The sequence below is a fragment of the Rhinatrema bivittatum genome, chromosome 5 (assembly GCF_901001135.1).
Source record: "Rhinatrema bivittatum chromosome 5, aRhiBiv1.1, whole genome shotgun sequence".
In the NCBI taxonomy this organism is placed as follows: domain Eukaryota; kingdom Metazoa; phylum Chordata; class Amphibia; order Gymnophiona; family Rhinatrematidae; genus Rhinatrema; species Rhinatrema bivittatum.
The window spans coordinates 383,355,283-383,373,665 of record NC_042619.1 but is presented as its reverse complement, the minus strand read 5'-3'; the positions used below and the strand labels follow the sequence as shown (position 1 = coordinate 383,373,665).

At 41.8% G+C, this 18,383-nt stretch overlaps 1 protein-coding gene across 1 annotated transcript in view; it reads right to left on the bottom strand.

Annotated features, from left to right (window-relative positions):
- The window catches only part of GLRA2 (glycine receptor alpha 2), a 209,371-nt gene that overhangs the window by 120,493 nt on the left and 70,495 nt on the right, over positions 1-18,383 (bottom strand). Inside the window, exon 4 of the mRNA XM_029601880.1 lies at positions 16,630-16,853. Coding sequence (XP_029457740.1) covers positions 16,630-16,853 — 224 coding nt within the window. The remainder of the gene's footprint in view (positions 1-16,629; positions 16,854-18,383) is intronic.

The following is an 18,383-nucleotide window of genomic DNA, read 5'->3' as shown; positions in this document are numbered from 1 at the left end:
CGCGTATCTTATAAAATCTGGGGTCAGTGCGTGCAAGGCTGCGCAAAATCGGCAGCCTGAGCGCGCCGAGCCGCACAGCCTGCCTCCGTTCCCTCCAAGGCCGCTCCGATTTCGGAGCGGCCTTGGAGGGAATGCCACGCCCCCGGGCCCGCCGCGTCAGTAGGCCCCGCCCCCGACATACCCCCGACACGCCCCCTTACAAAAGCCCTGGGACTTACGCGCGTCCCGGGGCTTTACGCGCGCCGGCGGCCTATGCAAAATAGGCCGCCGGCGCGCGTAAATCCGGAAGGATTTGCACGCGCGGGCCTTTGAAAATCCGCCCCTCAATGTTTAATCACATGCTCACTCATACTCCCACATATCCTGCTTTCACAAAAACAAATGCACATATACATTGTTTCATGCTCCTACACATGCACACTCACTCACATGCTCTGCCTTATGTTTACATACTCACTAGCACTCTCATTTTTCCACCCCCTTGGTCTCTAAATAAATTATGAAAAAATGTTTTTACTTACATTGATGGTCGAGGAAATCAAAGCAATGCTGCGTGTTGATAATTCTGGAGATACTCCGTGGTGTAAGAAGAGGAGGTCTGAGAAGCCCCAATGCTGGGAAGAGGGTGGTTAGTGGAAGGTTAGTTATTTTTTGCTGTGGCCTGAGCAGGAAGTGGTGGGAGGCCTTCAGCTGGCAGTGAGACAGCTGCACTGGAGAGCTGCTGGTTGCATTCTGTCTGCAAGAAACAGACAGAGGCAGGATGCAAGAAAAAGCGCCAGGAGTATTTCCCGCCACTGTGGTGCTGGATAAGGGAGAGGCACCTGAGGAGAGCATGGAGCAGGTCCCAGGCCCATGTTGCTGCAGTGCTGGTTGAGGACAGTATGAGAGCAGGCCCCAAGCCGCTGCTGCTACCACCACAGTGAAAATTAGAAGGCTTCTAAGTAGAGAGTCTAGAGGGAGGCTCCCACTCTCCAAGAAGAGCTGTTGTAGGCATGAGACCATTGCGACCAACACCAACCCATGTGATTGGCCGGACCAGTTCAAAAAGGCATGCCTGAAGCCCCGATTGGCCAATCCATCTCTGTGCACAATAATTTCAAAATTAAATTTCTACACATAATTTCCCTCCCTGTTCCTTTTATCCTGCAGTTATAAGTGTACGTGCAATTCACAGGACAGATACTTAATAACGCTTAGCGTAAAATGCTATATATATGTTGATGATATTCAGTTATTGATTATTTGTGCCACAAGATTATTTACTGAAATTTATGTAGTCAATTAATAAATGGATGAAAGATAATATCTTGGTTTTAAATGTTTAAAAAACAAATATTTTTTGGATGGGGAAAAGAGGCAGCAAGCCAGTTAATTCTGTACTTCAGTTGAAAAATGTAAATATGTTAATAAAAGAAGATAATGTTGTTGGTGTGCTTTTGGATTCAGCATTAACATGTGACATGCCACCAACCAAGGGCCGCTGCTCTGCGGCTGGTGTCCTGCGATCTGCCAGGGTTTGCCTGCCATGGCTCCTGGCGTCCTGCCCCTCCACGGCATCCAGATGCTCTGAGTTAGGCCCTAGAGTAACTCACCAGTTTTATGGACCTAGCATCTCCGGCTCCTGGTGGCGCAGGCTGATGTCACCACTAATGTCACATAAAGGGAAAACTAACGCTCTGGGTTGGCACTTGAGCAACAGGTCCTCTTTCCTTGTTTCTGTGATAGTATGTGTTGTTCCAGTTGCTGTTTCTTATTTTTGACCTCTTGACCACGACTCTGCTTCTGTTTGCTGCCTGGCCTGACCTCCACCTCTGCATGACCTCTGCCTGCCTCAGCCTTGCCCGTCTGACCTTGTCTACACCTGTAACGGCTACTGGATTTGCTCCACAAGGTGGCGCTGCAATCTGCTTTGGTTCTGTGTGGGATGCTTCCAGGTCATAGCCAGCATGGCTTTGGGTTTAGCCAATGACAGGAGAAAGTCAGTCTGCCATAAGTTGGGCTACCTTCCCCCTCTTGAATTCTGAGTGGGTTTTCTAATAAGAACTCTCTCCCTCCCTGTAGTAACTCAAGCCCTGGCAATCAAAAACCCATTTGTAAGGGTTGAAACATGAGAATCACAATCATACTGCTTATTTTCTTCATGCAGTAAACAAATCAAGAGGGGCACAGAATTCTCTCTAGCTTTTAACCCCTCGGCCACTCAAGGCTAAATTTTAAAGCAAATCTAGGCTAGTCCTAATTAGACCCAGGTTAAGTCTACACCACTCCCTGAACCAGATTATCTTAGTTTAATCACACTAGTAGCATCAGACATATTGACTTAAACACACTTCATCTAACTTTTTTGCATTTAGATTCAGAGTTCTGCATTCACAAGAAAAGACAGCTGTTCTTTAATTTCCATTCAGTTAAGTTTCTTTATGTAGGAATACCAGGTCTTGGCTGGCACTAAAATATTCTAACGCCTTACAGGTGCTAAACATGCTTGATAGTTTTATAGAACATTTCTGGCTGGGTATCAGCCTTTCTTCCTTAACAGTTAAGGTAAAAAAACTAAACAAAACTGCAGTGTAGGTAATTTAAGGGTTCATACAATCCACTTCACTGGACCACTTTCAGTTTGATTTAAATTACAAACCTTTTCATGCTAACACTCTCACTAGTGGGCCAATACAGTAAAAATCACGGGGGAGCGGGCGAGCACTCGCTCTCCCAGCATGCGCACAGGACACACTCCTGTGTGCGCGATACAGTAAATTAATTTATTTAAATTAGGGTCCACGGCAAAAAGAGGCGCTAGGGACACTAGCGCGTCCCTAGAGCCTCCTTTTGGACAGGAGTGGTGGCTGTCGGCAGGTTTGACAGCCGACGCTCAATTTTGCCGGCGTTGGTTCTCGAGCCCGCTGACAGCCACGGGTTAGGAAACTGGACGCCGGCAAAATTGAGCGTCCGGTTTTCAACCCGCGAGCTGCGGGCCCATTTTGCATTTTTTTTTTTATTATTTTTTACTTTTTTTAACTTTTGGGGCCTCCGACTTAATAAGGCGCCGGCAGAAATTAACGCCTACCTTTGGGTAGGCACTAATTTCTTAAAGTAAAATGTGCGGCTTGGCTGCACATTTTACGTACTGTATCGCGCGGGAATGGCTAATAGGGCCATCAACATTCATTTGCTTGTTGCGGGCGCTATTAGTCTCGGGGGGTTGGACGCGCATTTTCGATGCGCTATTACTCCTTACTGAATAAGGGGTAAAGCTAGCGCGTCGAAAATACGCGTCCAAATGCCGATTAACAGTGCACTCCGTCGGAACGCACTGTATTGTATCAGCCTGTAGGAACGGAAACCTCACAGTGTTAATAACTCAAGCTCCCAACTTTAGTGAAGTTTATCTGCCACTAGCTCATTTTTCACAGCAGCATTGTTAAGCTGCATTAGATGCCCCAAACAAACGTTCTTACTATCCCTCAAAACTCAAAGGCAGGGTCAGGAATTATACTTTCTGTGTAACAATTCCTATTTACTCAGCTGTAACCCAATCTCAAGAACATTGCTAGGGTTCTGAAGAATTCCCCCTTTTGTTCGTTTATTCTTTAAAGCAGAGATTGGCTGCTGAAAAGTTTCTGTGAAGGAACTGCATATAACAGTATTATTATTTGCAGTTTTACTCTTTGAGTTAATCAAATTACAATCCCACTAGGAAGGAATGGGTGGTTTACAAATCTCACTGTGTTATTCAAATCCGTCTTAATTCCACTATTTCTGAATTGGTTTGTCTGTCAAAGAGCTTGTGCACGGGTCACTTTTCAGGTTTAAGGTCCATCTCTTAACAGTCTCAGTGATTAGTACAAACAGAATTCCCCTAAAGCATTGTACCACCACACTTAACTTTAATGCTGAGCTGCCCAGCCAGTCTCGAATCCCCTTCTTCCAATTCCTTCACGTCAGGATTTAGGTGAGCTATCTGCTCTCCTGGCCCCCATGCCTCTCCTATCTTCAATTCTCCCTTTGCCTGATTCTTTCCTTCATTTATAGCACCTGCTAGCCTACTGGTACAATTCTGCTGAGTCATTAGGACTCATATCCTCCCAGAACTCAAAAAGCTAGGGATTCTGGGAAATGTAATTCCATCGAGAATCCATCTTGATTTCCAGCATTGGGAAACACTGGATAACTTGAGTAAAACTAGATTGAGCCCATCTAATAGAAAAATACTGTTTCATTATGTGCCATTTGAAAACAAACAAGAAATACCCAAGGAAATCCATTGAGTGATTCATTTCATAATGCAGCCACTGGCCCCTGACTTGGTCTTTTGCCACTGCCACTAACAAATCACCCACCCCAACATCACCAAAATAAATGAAAAAGCACGCCTTCCCCCCCAGGCTACAGCTATAATGTAAATTGGTACTGGCCTCAGGGCCATCCAGCACTATTTTATAAATTCCTACCTAATGTATCCCATATTATTTATTTTTATTTATTTATTTGTTTTTTTTATTTATTTATTTATTTTTCTATACCTTCACACTGGTTTACAATATTCTTTAAAATAAAGAAAACATAAAGTACTTAAAAAAAACTTAAAATACATTAAATTTCATAAAAAACAAAATACTAAAATTTAAATCATTCATAAAAAATACTAAAACATATGTAAAAATAAATATCATAAAATACTCACATTTAAGAGCAGAAATCATAAAACAAATATTTACTTGCTCTGCTTCATATCTGTATGTATCCATTACTTATATTAGGGGTATGCATTCCTTTGCAACATATTGGCAATCCGCAACATATAGGGCCATATTCATTGTATTCATGGAGAAGTAAAACGTATCATGATTCCCACGAATACAATGAATCTTCACCGAATTATTTGGCCGTCTAAAGGAGTAAATTTAAACAAAACCCCCACCCTCATGACCCCCCCCCAAGACTTGCCAAAACTCCCTGGTGGTCCAGAGGGGGTCCGGGAGCCATCTCCTGCACTCGGGCCGTTGGCTGCCAGTAATCAAAATGGCGCCAATAGCCTTTGCCCTTACTATGTCACACGGGCTATTGGCGCCATTTTGAATACCGGCAGCCAATGGCATGAGTACAGGAGATGGCTCCCAGACCCTCGTTGGACCACCAGGGACTTTTGGAAAGTTTTGGGGGGGTCAGGAGGGTGGGGGTTGTAGTTAATTACATTTTAGCTGGGAAACGAATAAGAATGGAACGCATGAACGGATCGGGGGGCCCCCCCATGCCGAATGCAACTTATCTGCTCCCCTACAAATGCGAATACCGAATGTAATGTATGCGGTCCCTCTGCACATCCCTAACTTATATACTCAGTGCCATGTTACTTTATGTAATCCACCTTGGGCCTACCTTTAGGAAAAGGCAGAATATCAAATGCTTTTAAATAAATAGACTAAATAAATTATTGTCATATCAAGGCCTGGTGAGTAAGGCGTGACAGGGGAATATTCCTGCTTCATTTGGACAACTGAAACTCCACGGATGGGACAAGATGCATTGGTGGGGGATAGGAGAAAGCCCGAGAGCAGGCAGGGGCTGAGGGTAACTGTTTTATTTTTCAGTTGGCAAGGGAAAAGGCAACCTCACTCCTTTTCTTTCTGGGGTTTGGTTTTTTTTTTTTTGCTTTCTTTTTGTTTTTGCTTTGGTGTTTATTTTGGTTCAAATAAATGAAACATACTAAAATAAACATCAAATAAAAAAAAGAAAAAGAAACAAAAATATTTGTATGCATATCCCAACCATCTAAGTCAGGTATATCCATGTAAGTCACCTTCTAGTTTCCTGAATATATGCACAGTGGGGCGGATTTTCAGAGCCCTGCTCGCCTAAATCCGCCCAAAACCAGGCAGATTTAGGCGAGCAGGGCCCTGCGCGCCGGTGAGCCTATTTTACATAGGCCTACCGGCACGCGCAGAGCCCCGGGACTCGCGTAAGTCCCAGGGTTCTCCGAGGGGGGCGTGTCAGGGGCGTGTCGGGGGCGGGCCCGGTCATCACGGCGTTTAGGGGGCGTGCCGGCAGCGTTTTGGGGCGGGTACGGGGGCGTGGCTACGGCCCGGGGCGGTCCGGGGGCGTGGCCGCACCCTCCGTACCCGCCCCCAGGTCGTGTCCCGGAGCGCAACAGGCCCGCTGGCGCGCGGGGATTTACTTCTCCCTCCGGGAGGCATAAATCCCCGGAGAAAGGTAAGGGGGGGTGTAGACAGGGCCGGGCGGGTGGGTTAGGTAGAGGAAGGGAGGGGAAGGTGAGGGGAGCTGCGTTAGAGGATTCCCTCCAAGGCCGCTCCGATTTCGGAGCGGCCTTGGAGGAAACGGGGGTAGGCTGCGCGGCTCGGCGCGCGCCGGCTATACAATAGCCTTGCGCGCGCCGATCCAGGTTTTTAGCAGATATGCCCGGCTCCGCGCGTATCTACTAAAATCCCCGCGTACTTTTGTTGGCGCCTGGAGCACCAACAAAAGTACGCCAACGTGCCTTGTTTGAAAATCTACCCCATACTTCATGACTATACTCATGACTGCACAAAAAGAGGCATTTGGAAGAAATTTCAAAAAGTATTTGAAAATTGCACCAGTACATAGAATTTGATTAAAATTCATCATGTAGCAGGCATGACATCAATACACTTACTTTATGCCATCATTTTACAACATGTAAGGATATATATGCAATTTTTGCAACATTAACATCTCATTATTGAAACACAATATACATAGGTATCTTGTGTTTGATAATGGTTTGCTTTGTTCAAGCTTAAAACTATTCATATATTTTTTTTGCTGTTAGGAGCTCTATTGAAAATTTACTTTACGATGTACAAACATACTTGTCTTCAGTTTTTTACTGCTATGTGTGGCAATATGCAACAAAAGGCTAAAATCCTTGTTGTGAAAGCTAAGCAGAAGCTGTCAAAATATGACGATCATTTAGAATGAAGAAAGAAACAATTAGTCTTAAATACTGACACTAACAACCACCTGCCAGAAGCTGGAACTGGCATCTTTTAACTTAGGAAAATATCAAAAAGTAAAATGTCATCGTAAATAAAAAGTTACTGAACAGTTTTTAATGTTGGTTAGCATCCAAAAATGTATACTCCACAAAGAAAGATTAATCAGTCAGTCAGTAAACATTAAAAAGTTTTTCACTGTCCAAGTGAAAATTCAAACATTTAGTGTATAAATGATTCTAGAAGTCCCATAAAAGGATCACAGTATTTGAATTTTCAGTTGGACTGAGTATAACTGTGTGATGTTTCTAGTGCTGACTAGAGATGTGAATCGTGTGCCCGATCGTTTTAACGATCAGGTTCGGATGGAGGGAGAAAAAAATCGGATCGTTAGAGTTGTGAATTGGAATCGGTTCCGATTCCAATTCACATCGTTAATTTTTTAGTGAGGCCTGAGCAGATAAAAAAAAACCCTCCCCGACCCTTTACAAATGACCCCTTTGCTCTCCCACCCTCCCGAACCCCCCCCAAAATGTTAAATTACCTGGTGGTCCGGGGGGGGGGGGGGGGGGGGTCCTGGCGCGATCTCCCGCTCTCGGGCCATCGGCGCGATTTTGGCTACCACTGATAAAAATGGCGCCGATGGCCCGATAAAAAAAACCCACCCGACCGTTTAAAAATTACCCCTTTGCTTCTCCCACCCTCCCAACCCCCCCCCAAAACCTTTTACATGTACCTGGTGGTCTAGTGGGGGGTCCAGGAGACATCCCTTCAATCATACCCTTGGTGCCGGTGCTGCTGGACTGGTTTCAAAATGGTGCCGATCGCCTTTGCCCTCACTATGTCACAGGGAGCAATGGTCGCTCCCTGTGACATAGTGAGGGCAAAGGCGATCGGCGCCGGGACCCCCCCACTGGACCCCAGGTAATTTAAAACATTTTGGGGGGGTTCGGGAGGGTGGGGGATTTGTTTTAAAGGGTCGGGGTGGGTTTTAGGGTTTTTTTGGTGTGCCGGTTTTCCCGCGCCCTATTTATCGATACAATACAAATGCCCCTGACGATAAATCGGGGGCATTTGTATTGTATCGTGCACTCTAACGATTTTGGACGATTTTAAAATTATCTGACATTAATTTTAATTGTTCAAAAATGATTCACATCCCTAATAAACTGTATGGTTCCTGCCACACAGTTTATAAAATACTAGACTAAATCTCCTGGTAATCACGTTATAGAGTGAATTTTAAAAGAGTTGCTCGTGTTAAAAGGTCCATATATGCAAGTATATGGGCTGAGCATGAGCAACTCTTATTTGAAAACTGGAAAATGCATGTGTATATGTGGCAACGTGTGCAACAGAATGCGCCAAAAAAAGTGAGCGGATTTGGGACAGGTCAAGAGCAGTCCAGGGTAGAGCCAACATTTACACATGAATTTCCTGATTTTAAAATTGGCAAACACAGCACACATTGGACTGTTATCTGTGTATATTTACTTCTGCTCTTTTTCAGGATGAGGGGGTCAGGTAATTTGGGGGGGGGGGGGGTGCAGGCTGAGGAACCAAAGGGATCTTGATAACCTAGAGATAGACTGGGCAAACTGGTGGTCAAATTTCCTGTACGCGTGCATGTTTTAAAATGTGCTTACTTGTGCATCTAAAAGCCAAGTCCTAACGTTTCCTTGCGCGCTAGGTATATTTTCTATTATTCATGCACACTAGTGCAGACAATTTAAAATTCCTAGCATATGGGGGCGTGTGCACTAATTTTAAATTTACCGTCCCTGTGCGCATTTGGTGACATACGCAGACTTTTGAAAATCAGGTTTAGAGAAGGCAGTGCCTCCTTCTCTATTTTCTCTCAGATGTGGGCACCTTAAAAGGTGAATTTTAAAAGCCTGGCATGCACCAAACTCAAGAGAGGCATGCACAAGTCGGATTTGTATTCGCCCACCGAATTTTAAAAGCTGCTCAGATGTGCGCATATCTCCCATTGCGCAGACATCTCACTCTATTTACAAAGGCGCATGTTCTGAGTAGGATGTGGGCATTTCAGGGCATGGCCAAGAGGTGTGCACATAAGCGCCCTGGCACGCACCCAGGTCCATTGCCATGTAACTTAACTTCTGCTATGGAGAAGGTGTAACTTAAAAAAATAAAATAAATGATCCATTTCTGCCTGGTTTAAAGGGTCCGAAGTAAAGGGGGGGTTGTGCAGGCTATCAAACCAGGGGAGTTTGGAAGATCTAGCTCTTAACTGGATGAACTGGTGAAACTGGCAATGGCGTGGATGCGCACCCGTTATAAAATACCCCCAAGTTATTCAGTAGAATCGGGATTTGGGCACCTAGGTGCGTCCACTTTAAAATCGGATGCACAAGTGCGCACGGCCGGGCTATTTTATATAATGTGCACGCAAATTATAAAATGCCCGTTTATCTGGGAGTGCACCCGTGTGTCGGTTTGAAAGTTACCATCCTTATCAAGAAACCTGATGGTAGAAAAAGACCATGTAGCATACCTAGTCTGCCCATCCATACAAATGCTCAGCTCTGCAATCCCCTGTACGTTTACCATGCTTTCTTGAATTCAGATTCTGTCATTGACTTCACCACCTCCACTGGGAGGCTAATGAGCAAACTTAGTTTGCTCATTAGACTACCTCCTCTCACCTTCGACCCTTCGTTCTAGAGACTCCTTTCCATTGAAATAGACCTGCCCTCCTGTGCATTGATACTTCAGAAGTATTTAAATGTCTCTATTTTATCTATCCTCTCTCACCTTTCCTCTAGGGTGCACATGTCAGATTATTAAGTCTGTTCCCATATGCTTTGCAATGAAGATCTCTGACTATTTTAGTAGCCACCTTCTGGATCAACTCCTTCTGGTTTATATCTTTTTTTAAGGTGCCTTCTGCAGAATTGTACACGGTGTTTCCAATTAGTTCTCATCAAGGAATAATACAGAGGCACTGTCACCTCCTTTTTTATTGCTGACCATTCCTCTCCCTATGCAGCCCAAGCATCTTTTTGGCTTATGCTGTAGCCTTGTCTCCACCCGCATGGCCACTTTGAGATCATCAGATACAATCACCTCCAGATCCTGCTCTTGATTCATGCATAGAAGAATTTCATCACCTAGATTGCACTGCTCCCTTGGGTTTTTTTAAGTCCAAATGCACATCTGCAATTTTTAGTATTAAATCTTAGCTGCCAGACTCTAGACCAGAGCTTCTTAACCTTTTTTATTTCGAGGCACACTTTCAAGTTTGCTTGATCCTTGTGGCACACCAAACCAAATTTTACAATGTCACATATATTCATACCCACTGGTCACTGGTCATGTAACTGTGAAAATGCCAGGAAATGTACTTCCTTCCCTCCCCAAGGGCCAACACAAACAACTCAACCCCTCTCAAGATCCAATCCCAATCTCCTTCTCCCCAACACCAAGTGTTACCTTTAAGGATTGGTTTGCTGTGAGCAAATATTTTTGGTTACTTTACTCTGTGAACACTACTTTCTTTGATGCAAAAAGATTATCACTTTTATGCTTACAGCAACCCAATCCTTAAAGGGAACACTGGCTAAGTCCATCCCTTGCATATTTATTTATTTATTTATTTGTAATATTTATATACCGTTGTTCTGAATCAATCACAGCAGCTTACAATGTATAATAAATAACATAGCAAAAACAATTACATAAAATTCAAATAATACACAAACAGCTAGTAAAAAAACAAACAATAGCACAATATTTAAAATACAACTGTAAAAATAAAATCAAAATAAAATGAATTAAATGATTTAAAATAAAAGAAGAATAAAATGCCTCATTTAATAATCCAGTTTCTGGATCTGAAATCTGGATCTTGAATCTGGAATCATCCTGCAAGCCAGAATAAAAGAAACTGCCTTAGTTAAGCATTATTTTCATAAGCTAGTTTGAAAAGCCAAGTCATCCTTTTTCAAAAATGGAAAAGTCTCCTTGCAGCCTTAGTTCTATGGGCATAGAGTTCCACAATTTGGGACCAGCCACTGAAATAGATTTCTCTCTTACCTCACTTAAATGTGAACTGAAGGAATTGTCAAAAGGCCTTTATTTAAAATAATTTCCTAATAAAATGTGTATGAAAAAATATTTTCAGCAATAACATTCAAAACTGCTTTTGGAAATGCAGATGAAATTAATAAAAATCAAACCTTTGTTAAAATAGAAATTAAGTTTCTTCAGTCTCCTCATATATTGCTTTCTCCCTCTTTAAATTGTGGTCTGTTATTGAGATCTCTGATTGTGATTTGTCCTTCACTGTGAGTTAATCACCAGTGTGATAAGAACATAAGAAATTGCCATACTGGGTCAGAACAAGGATCTATCAAGCCCAGCATCCTGTTTCCAACAGTGGCTAAGCCAGGCTACAAGAACCTGGCAAGTACCCAAACACTAAGAAGATCCCATGCTACTAATGCCAGAAGGGAGGTCCCTGGAGCGATGCAAGGCTGTAAGAGTGAAGGCAGTGGCGGAGGCAATCCTGTGCTGCATGGAAGCACCCTGGTGGCTCTGTGCCATGGAGGACGGAGGCAGCACTGCCCGGGGGCAGCCCAGGCTGCGGAAGGAACACTGCAGCATTGGGGTGGCCTGGTAATTGGAGGGCCTGTCCGCGGGATGGGGTCTGCGGACAGAATCGTAACATGTACACAGTACTCAAGGTGTGGTCTCACCATGGATGTGATACAGAGGCATTATGACATTTTCCGTTTTATTCACCATTCCCTTCCTAATAATTCCTAACATTCTGTTTGCTTTTTTGACTGCTGCAGCACACTGAGCTGATGATTTTAAATTATTATCCCTTATGATGCCTAGATCTTTATCCTGAGTGGTAGCTCCTAATATGGAACCTGACATCATGTAACTACAGCAAGGGTTATTTTTCCCTATATGCAACACCTTGCGCTTGTCCACATTAAATTTCATCTGCCATTTGGATGCCCTGTCTTCCAGTCTTGCAAGGTCCTCCTGCAATTTATCACAATCTGCTTGTGATTTAACTACTCTGAATAAATTTGTATCATCTGCAAATTTTATAACCTCACTCGTATTCTTTTCCAGATCATTTATATATATATATTGAAAAGCACCGGGCCAAGTACAGATCCCTGAGGCACACTGTTTACCCTTTTCTACTGGTCCAAGTACAGATCCCTGAGGCACTCCATTGTTTACCCTTTTCCACTGAGAAAATTGACCATTTAATCCTACTCTCTGTTTCCTGTCTTTTAACCAGTTTGTAATCCACAAAAGGACCGCCACCTATCCCATGACTTTTTAGTTTTCCTAGAAGCCTCTCATGAGGGACTTTGTCAAGTGCCTTCTTAAAATCTTTTTTCCTTTGAAGATCTCTGTAAGTTACTGTGCAAAGATGATTCTTTGTATAAGATTGAAATAACTAAAAAGCTGAAAAAACAGAAATGAAGAAGGGATGACCATAAATGCCTTAAAAGTCAGTGATGAAAAGATCATTTTCACAGTAAGAATTAACATTACATAAGACCCTCACCAAAACAAAATAGAAAAGCCATAAAGTATAAATAGAAATGTGTCAACAAAAATTTAACTGGAAACTACAAGCCTGACTGTATTATGTACTATAACAATGGAAAAACATAATCATTCATCACAAAACATCAAACAACAAAATCAAGGCATAAAACATTCATAATATTAAAATCATACTAATAAAAAGAATAATTGTTAAAACAGCCAACAAACTTCCAATAATTACAATATATATACTTATTATAAATTTCCAAAAAGAGCACTAAAATATTTCAAAACAGCAGAAACATCAAACAACACCTTTTAATTAAAATAATAAACAATTTTAAAACTCCTACTCTTCATACCTGGGATCTTTTGATTTCCAGTCACACTGAGTTTTTCATGAATAGGGAGAGAAAGAGCCACACCAACTTTATCTTCTCATTCTCTCTCTCCCACTTTTCTCTCACTGTCACACACACACACATTCAATAACACATTCATTCTCTCACACACTCCCTCTCTCATATACATGCCTATGCTCTCACACACACTCCCTCTCTCTCACATACACAGGTTCTCTCTCCCTCAGAATAGAACATTTTCACAGTGTAATATGTAAAAGTCTTATATGTAATGTTTTAACTACATTTCTATCTCGAGTATTCCAGTAAATATGTTCTTTGCTGATAATTTCCTTACAGTGCATTCCATCTGATTATAGTTTTGTAAGTAAAATCTGTAAATTAAGCAGTGAGATGCATAGATAAATCAAATGTACACATGCCAGAGAATTTTAGTACGTTTTTGAATGCCTTATACAATGTTTTAATGCTGTTACCATTTTCTTTATTGTATATACATATTTTGGATACTAATGTGATTTGATGCAGCATGCAGTTTGGACATTGGAAGGACAACTGCTTCCTGTCCTTGTACTGATATGTCAAGTAAGGGTGCACAAAATGTACATATTTTGTTGTGCAGAAAAATGTATAAGAAATCATCACTTTTTGCAAAAACTTCCCTCATTTATCACCAAATCTTCAAACTAATTATCAAGATCCAGTAAATTTGTTTTCTAAGAAAGCAAGAAGTGGTAAAAAAAAAAAGCAAAATGAATCTAGATGTGTCACCCCTACAGATTGATCACTAGATGTCAACTAGTCCTTGTAGAAAAAAAAACTAATTAGAGGGAATACCATTGTACAGCTCCTCCTCTATGAGGTAGCTGAATGGGTGGACCCTGCTATAAATAGGAGACTAGGTCTAGAGTCATGAGGAGAGTTTGAGGAGCCCTAGTGGAGTGGATCTCTTTCCTTTTTGATGAGGCCTACAGCTTCACCCCAGATACTTTGGGAAAACATCTGCCTATGCACTCCCTGCAGGGTTAGGTATCAATAGAGAGAAATCAAGAGAGTGTGTAAGGATTTTGACCGTAGCAATTAATACTTTGCCCGGTTTACAGCCTGGAGCTCTGAGGAAATTTCCCCCCTATATTCAGAAATCAGGTCATTAGACCCTGTCAGCACTCTTCAGGAGCAAATAAGGGGCTGCAGGGACAGTGGGCTCAGGAGATACTGAAACAGTCAGTGAGATACCCTTATTGAAAGTGAGGGGAGGTTATCATTTTACTCCTTCTCATTGGGAGTGATATAATGCCTTCTCTTGTGGGCTGCTCATCAGAAGAAGGAAAATCCCCAATAAGAAACTGAGGAACATCATTGAAGACCCTCAACAGGATCTTCGGACACGGGCACAGGTTGGGTTACTGTGTGATGCTGGCTGGATCCAGGTAGGATTGAGAAAATCTAAGGGGATCTCTTCCCATCTGGGACCCTTCAGTAGGGGACCACTAAGCTAACACTTTGAGGGAGTTAGGAAATCCCCCAGGAACCCGGAGTTCAGCATTTACATAGAGACAGAGAAAGGACGCTCATTGTACAGACCTTGACATCAACTGGATGTTGATTGCTTTTTCATTAAGACAGTAAAGTTAATTTTGAACACCCAAGTCTGTATCCTCCACTTCTTGACCTGATCAGCATAAGAGATTTATACTAACCAGCCGCAGACCAGAAAGGAAGTCACCTCACCGCCTGGGCCACTCGCATCTGCTTTCCCCCATAGAAAGAACTCACCCCTGGGGCAATACAAATTGAGGGGGACCTGTGGCAAAGGAAGATAGCCCTAAGGAACAGAAATTCTTTTGTGTAACCTTAGAAGTGATGCCTCTCAGAAGAAAAGGGTTACATATATATTTAGGGCAAAAACTTTAGATATATTTTAGGAATAATTCCAAGGGTAAAACTGCCATATTTTTGCATTTTTGACTTTTACAAAAGATGTTCACACATTTCTATTGGGAAGAAAAACAAAAGCCAATAAATATTTGATGCATAGCTTGCCATTGGTTTCATATGAATTAAATAATAATTTGTATTGTTCACCTGTGCATTAACTTATGTACTGCACCTGCTGAGTTTCACCAGACAAAATTAATGACATTTAGAAATACAGACCAAAGGATGATAAAAAATTATAATATAGGCAACCAGAACTCCAGCCTCTCCTCCTTCAGTTCTCTTTACAATGCACATATGACTTAATGGGACACAAACACAAAACTTGGCAGCAAAAGGCTGCAACTTTATTAACAAAAGACCAACAGCACCCGAGCTCATAACTTATAGTCCACAGGCCCAGTGTTTATCTTCCATGCTTCCAGCAGGATGCACCTAACCCCAGGCCTCCCGGCCGCCTCAATATGCAGCCTCCACCATAGCCCATCAAGAAGCCACTACTCAAGCAATTACACTCAGTCGCGCTCAACAAAGTCGGTATTTCCATTGCTGATTCTCCTACCAGCCCGGCTTGTTGGTCAATGTGATCCGGTAAACTAGCCCAAAATAGCTGCAACAGCCACCACTACAATAAGAAACCCAATAAAAGAGCAGGAATGACTGCTCAAAGCCCTCTGCCCACCAAGTCCATTCATCCCTTGCAGCCAGTGCTTAGTTCAAGCTACAATGGGTCAAGGGGTACCTGCATTGCCATCTAGCCCCTCCCCCATCCTAAAGCCTAGCCTCACCTCTATCATCAACAGCTGGGAAGCATGAGGCTGTCCCTGACACCCATTTTATATGGGTCAGCCAGGGACTGTGCCAGTCTCGCCCTCCCATTTCAATAAAATGAGTGCATGAAAATAAAGGTTAGCAAAAAAATAATAAATAAGCTGGTATCCATTTTTTGGACTGAATATATTTCTTGACTAGCTTTCGGGAGCTCCTTTCCTCAAGTCAGAATAAAAGGGAGTGTTAGCTCCCGAAAGCTAGTCAAGAAATGCATTAACAGGTAAAATTTAAAAATCCGGCTTCTGCAAATACTGGGAGCAGACTGGGAGGGAACTGGGAATGGGCCAATTGCATCATCGCGTTTCTCTTTTTTTTAATCACCCTCCTTGCACGCACGAGTCGCGACCCGCCCGCACGTGTGAGCGGGTATCATATTTTGTAACAATGCACGAATGTTATAAAATCGGCGCTTCCACGTGTGCGCGCCGGGAACTATGCACACATGGACGCGCGTGTGTGTCTTTAAAAATCTGCCCCTAAGCTAGTCCAATAAAAAGTATCACATATTTTTTGTATCATTATGTATCCATCTTTATTTCCATCATTTAAGTTGGATTAACATGACTCCCACACTATTTTATTCACTAAAATTTATTTATTTTATTTAATGTTTTTGTTATACCGAGTTTCATGACAGGCATCACATCAACCCGGTTTACAATTAACAAAGTGTGAAAGCATAACGTAGCGTAATAAACAATATTCTCAATAAGAACCTTGAACTTTTAAATACAGGGAATCAGAAAAAGGATGTGAGAAAGTTACAATAAAACAGGGAAAAATTAACTTGGAACTGGAAGAGGGGAAATAAAATGAATAAAATGAAATCAGTGTTTGAGGAAAATGATGTTTATCTATTTATTTGATTGATTTATATTATGCTTTTTTAGCAGTAAAGAAACCACTACAAAAACATTTAAATTGCACAGTCTGGATCAGGTAGAAAAGGAAAAAGAAACTGAGCAAAAATATTTTTTACTTACCTGATACTGTATAGCACATTCCCATTTTTAAAAATCCGCAGCAACTTGTTCTCTGTGGTAACATCATGGAAATTTGCACCTTTCTCATTTGCAAAGAACAAGTCGGGTTTCCAAATGGAGTCCAGCATGGAGGGGTCCAGATCCAGGGAATCATCGGGATACTCGCTGTAGGCCAGTCGGGGATCATTCCATTGTTGCCTCAAAAAAATATTCACCCTGTAGTCCTATAGAAATGCCAGACACAGAAGTCAGAAAAGATGATTCCAGCATTGCAGGCTGATCGTAACAGCTCTCATGCTTAGAGCTATCGGTGAGCAGAATCTTTACAGCAAGCACCTTCATCCCCCGCCCCCAGGGATGCAGATTATCTTTACATAATGGGGGAATCATTATTTGAAAAGGAGAACAGTGCAGTGGCGTAGGAAACAAATGCAAACATTCTCATTTCCGGGATTCAAAGACTGCAGCAATTTATCTCTTGATACTTTCGTTTTAACAAAATGCTATTTTTATAGGCTATCAATAAATATGCAGATATTCAAACACGGCAATTGATACATTCAATTTAAATAGGGCATTGCTATTAAAAAAAAATGTAAATCATTGTGTGCTATTGAAATTCCCTTATAAAATGCAAGTTAATAAACCCTAGACATTTCTGAGGTTAATAGACAATGCATTTAAAACAAAATATTCTTGAGTCTAATCTGCAACTAAGGTAACACCATGTTACATATTTTTTCTAACTTAAATGTATTATTTTTAGTTTTCTGCTAATTTCTGTGCTATAGTTAATCCAAACATTTATTGTCACTACAGGGGAAGTTAGACTATATTTTAAGGTATAGAAAACATTAAGAGGACAGTGATATATAATTAGAACTCATGGATAAAATGATGTGCTGTACGCCCTACTAGTAAACCTAAATTTTAAAGATCAATAATAAATGCAATAAAAATGTATCATGTGCAAAACCGTCTAATGTAAAATGTTATTTAACTGTTAAATCTAGTTTGCTTCCTCAAAATAAAATAACAAAATGCAAAATTATGGATGAATGTGACACAAATGTATTCATGTAGCACAATGTGTAAATACAAACACTACTGAAAAATATGTTAAAAGTGTCCAAACGTACAAGAAACTTCTAGGGGCTCATTACAAACTTGACCACTAAAGCAGCCAAACATAGCATTATTTTGTGCTGCTGTGTGTCTGGCATTGAATTCAACATCCAACCAGGTATTACAGAGAGAGTAATAAATAATATACTGAACTCATGAGACATGAGTCCCTGACATCCTTCTCTAATAGGATGGCCCTCGCCCATTATCTATTTATTTACATTTCTTATATGCCACCACCTCCAATGCAAAGACTGGCATAATTTACAAAAAAGCATTCACAATTTACAGTAAAACACAAACTTTAAAAATAGCATAAAATAAAAACCAAAATACAATTACATAAAAGCAAGTCTAAAAAACACATCCTTCAGTCTTTTTCTAAAATTCTTAGGGGTAGATTTTCAAAGGTACGTGCGGTTGTACATGGGCGCAAGCTACCCAGCGCGCACTCATGGACGCCCGATTTAATAACATGCACTGACGCCCGCGACCTTCACCCATTCCCTCCTCCCTAATCTAATCTTCCCACCCCTTCCCCTATCCTATCCCTTCTAACCCTATCCTAACCCCCCCCCCCCCAAATTTTATTTTACCTTCTGTACCTGCCTCTGGCATGCCGGCAGGTT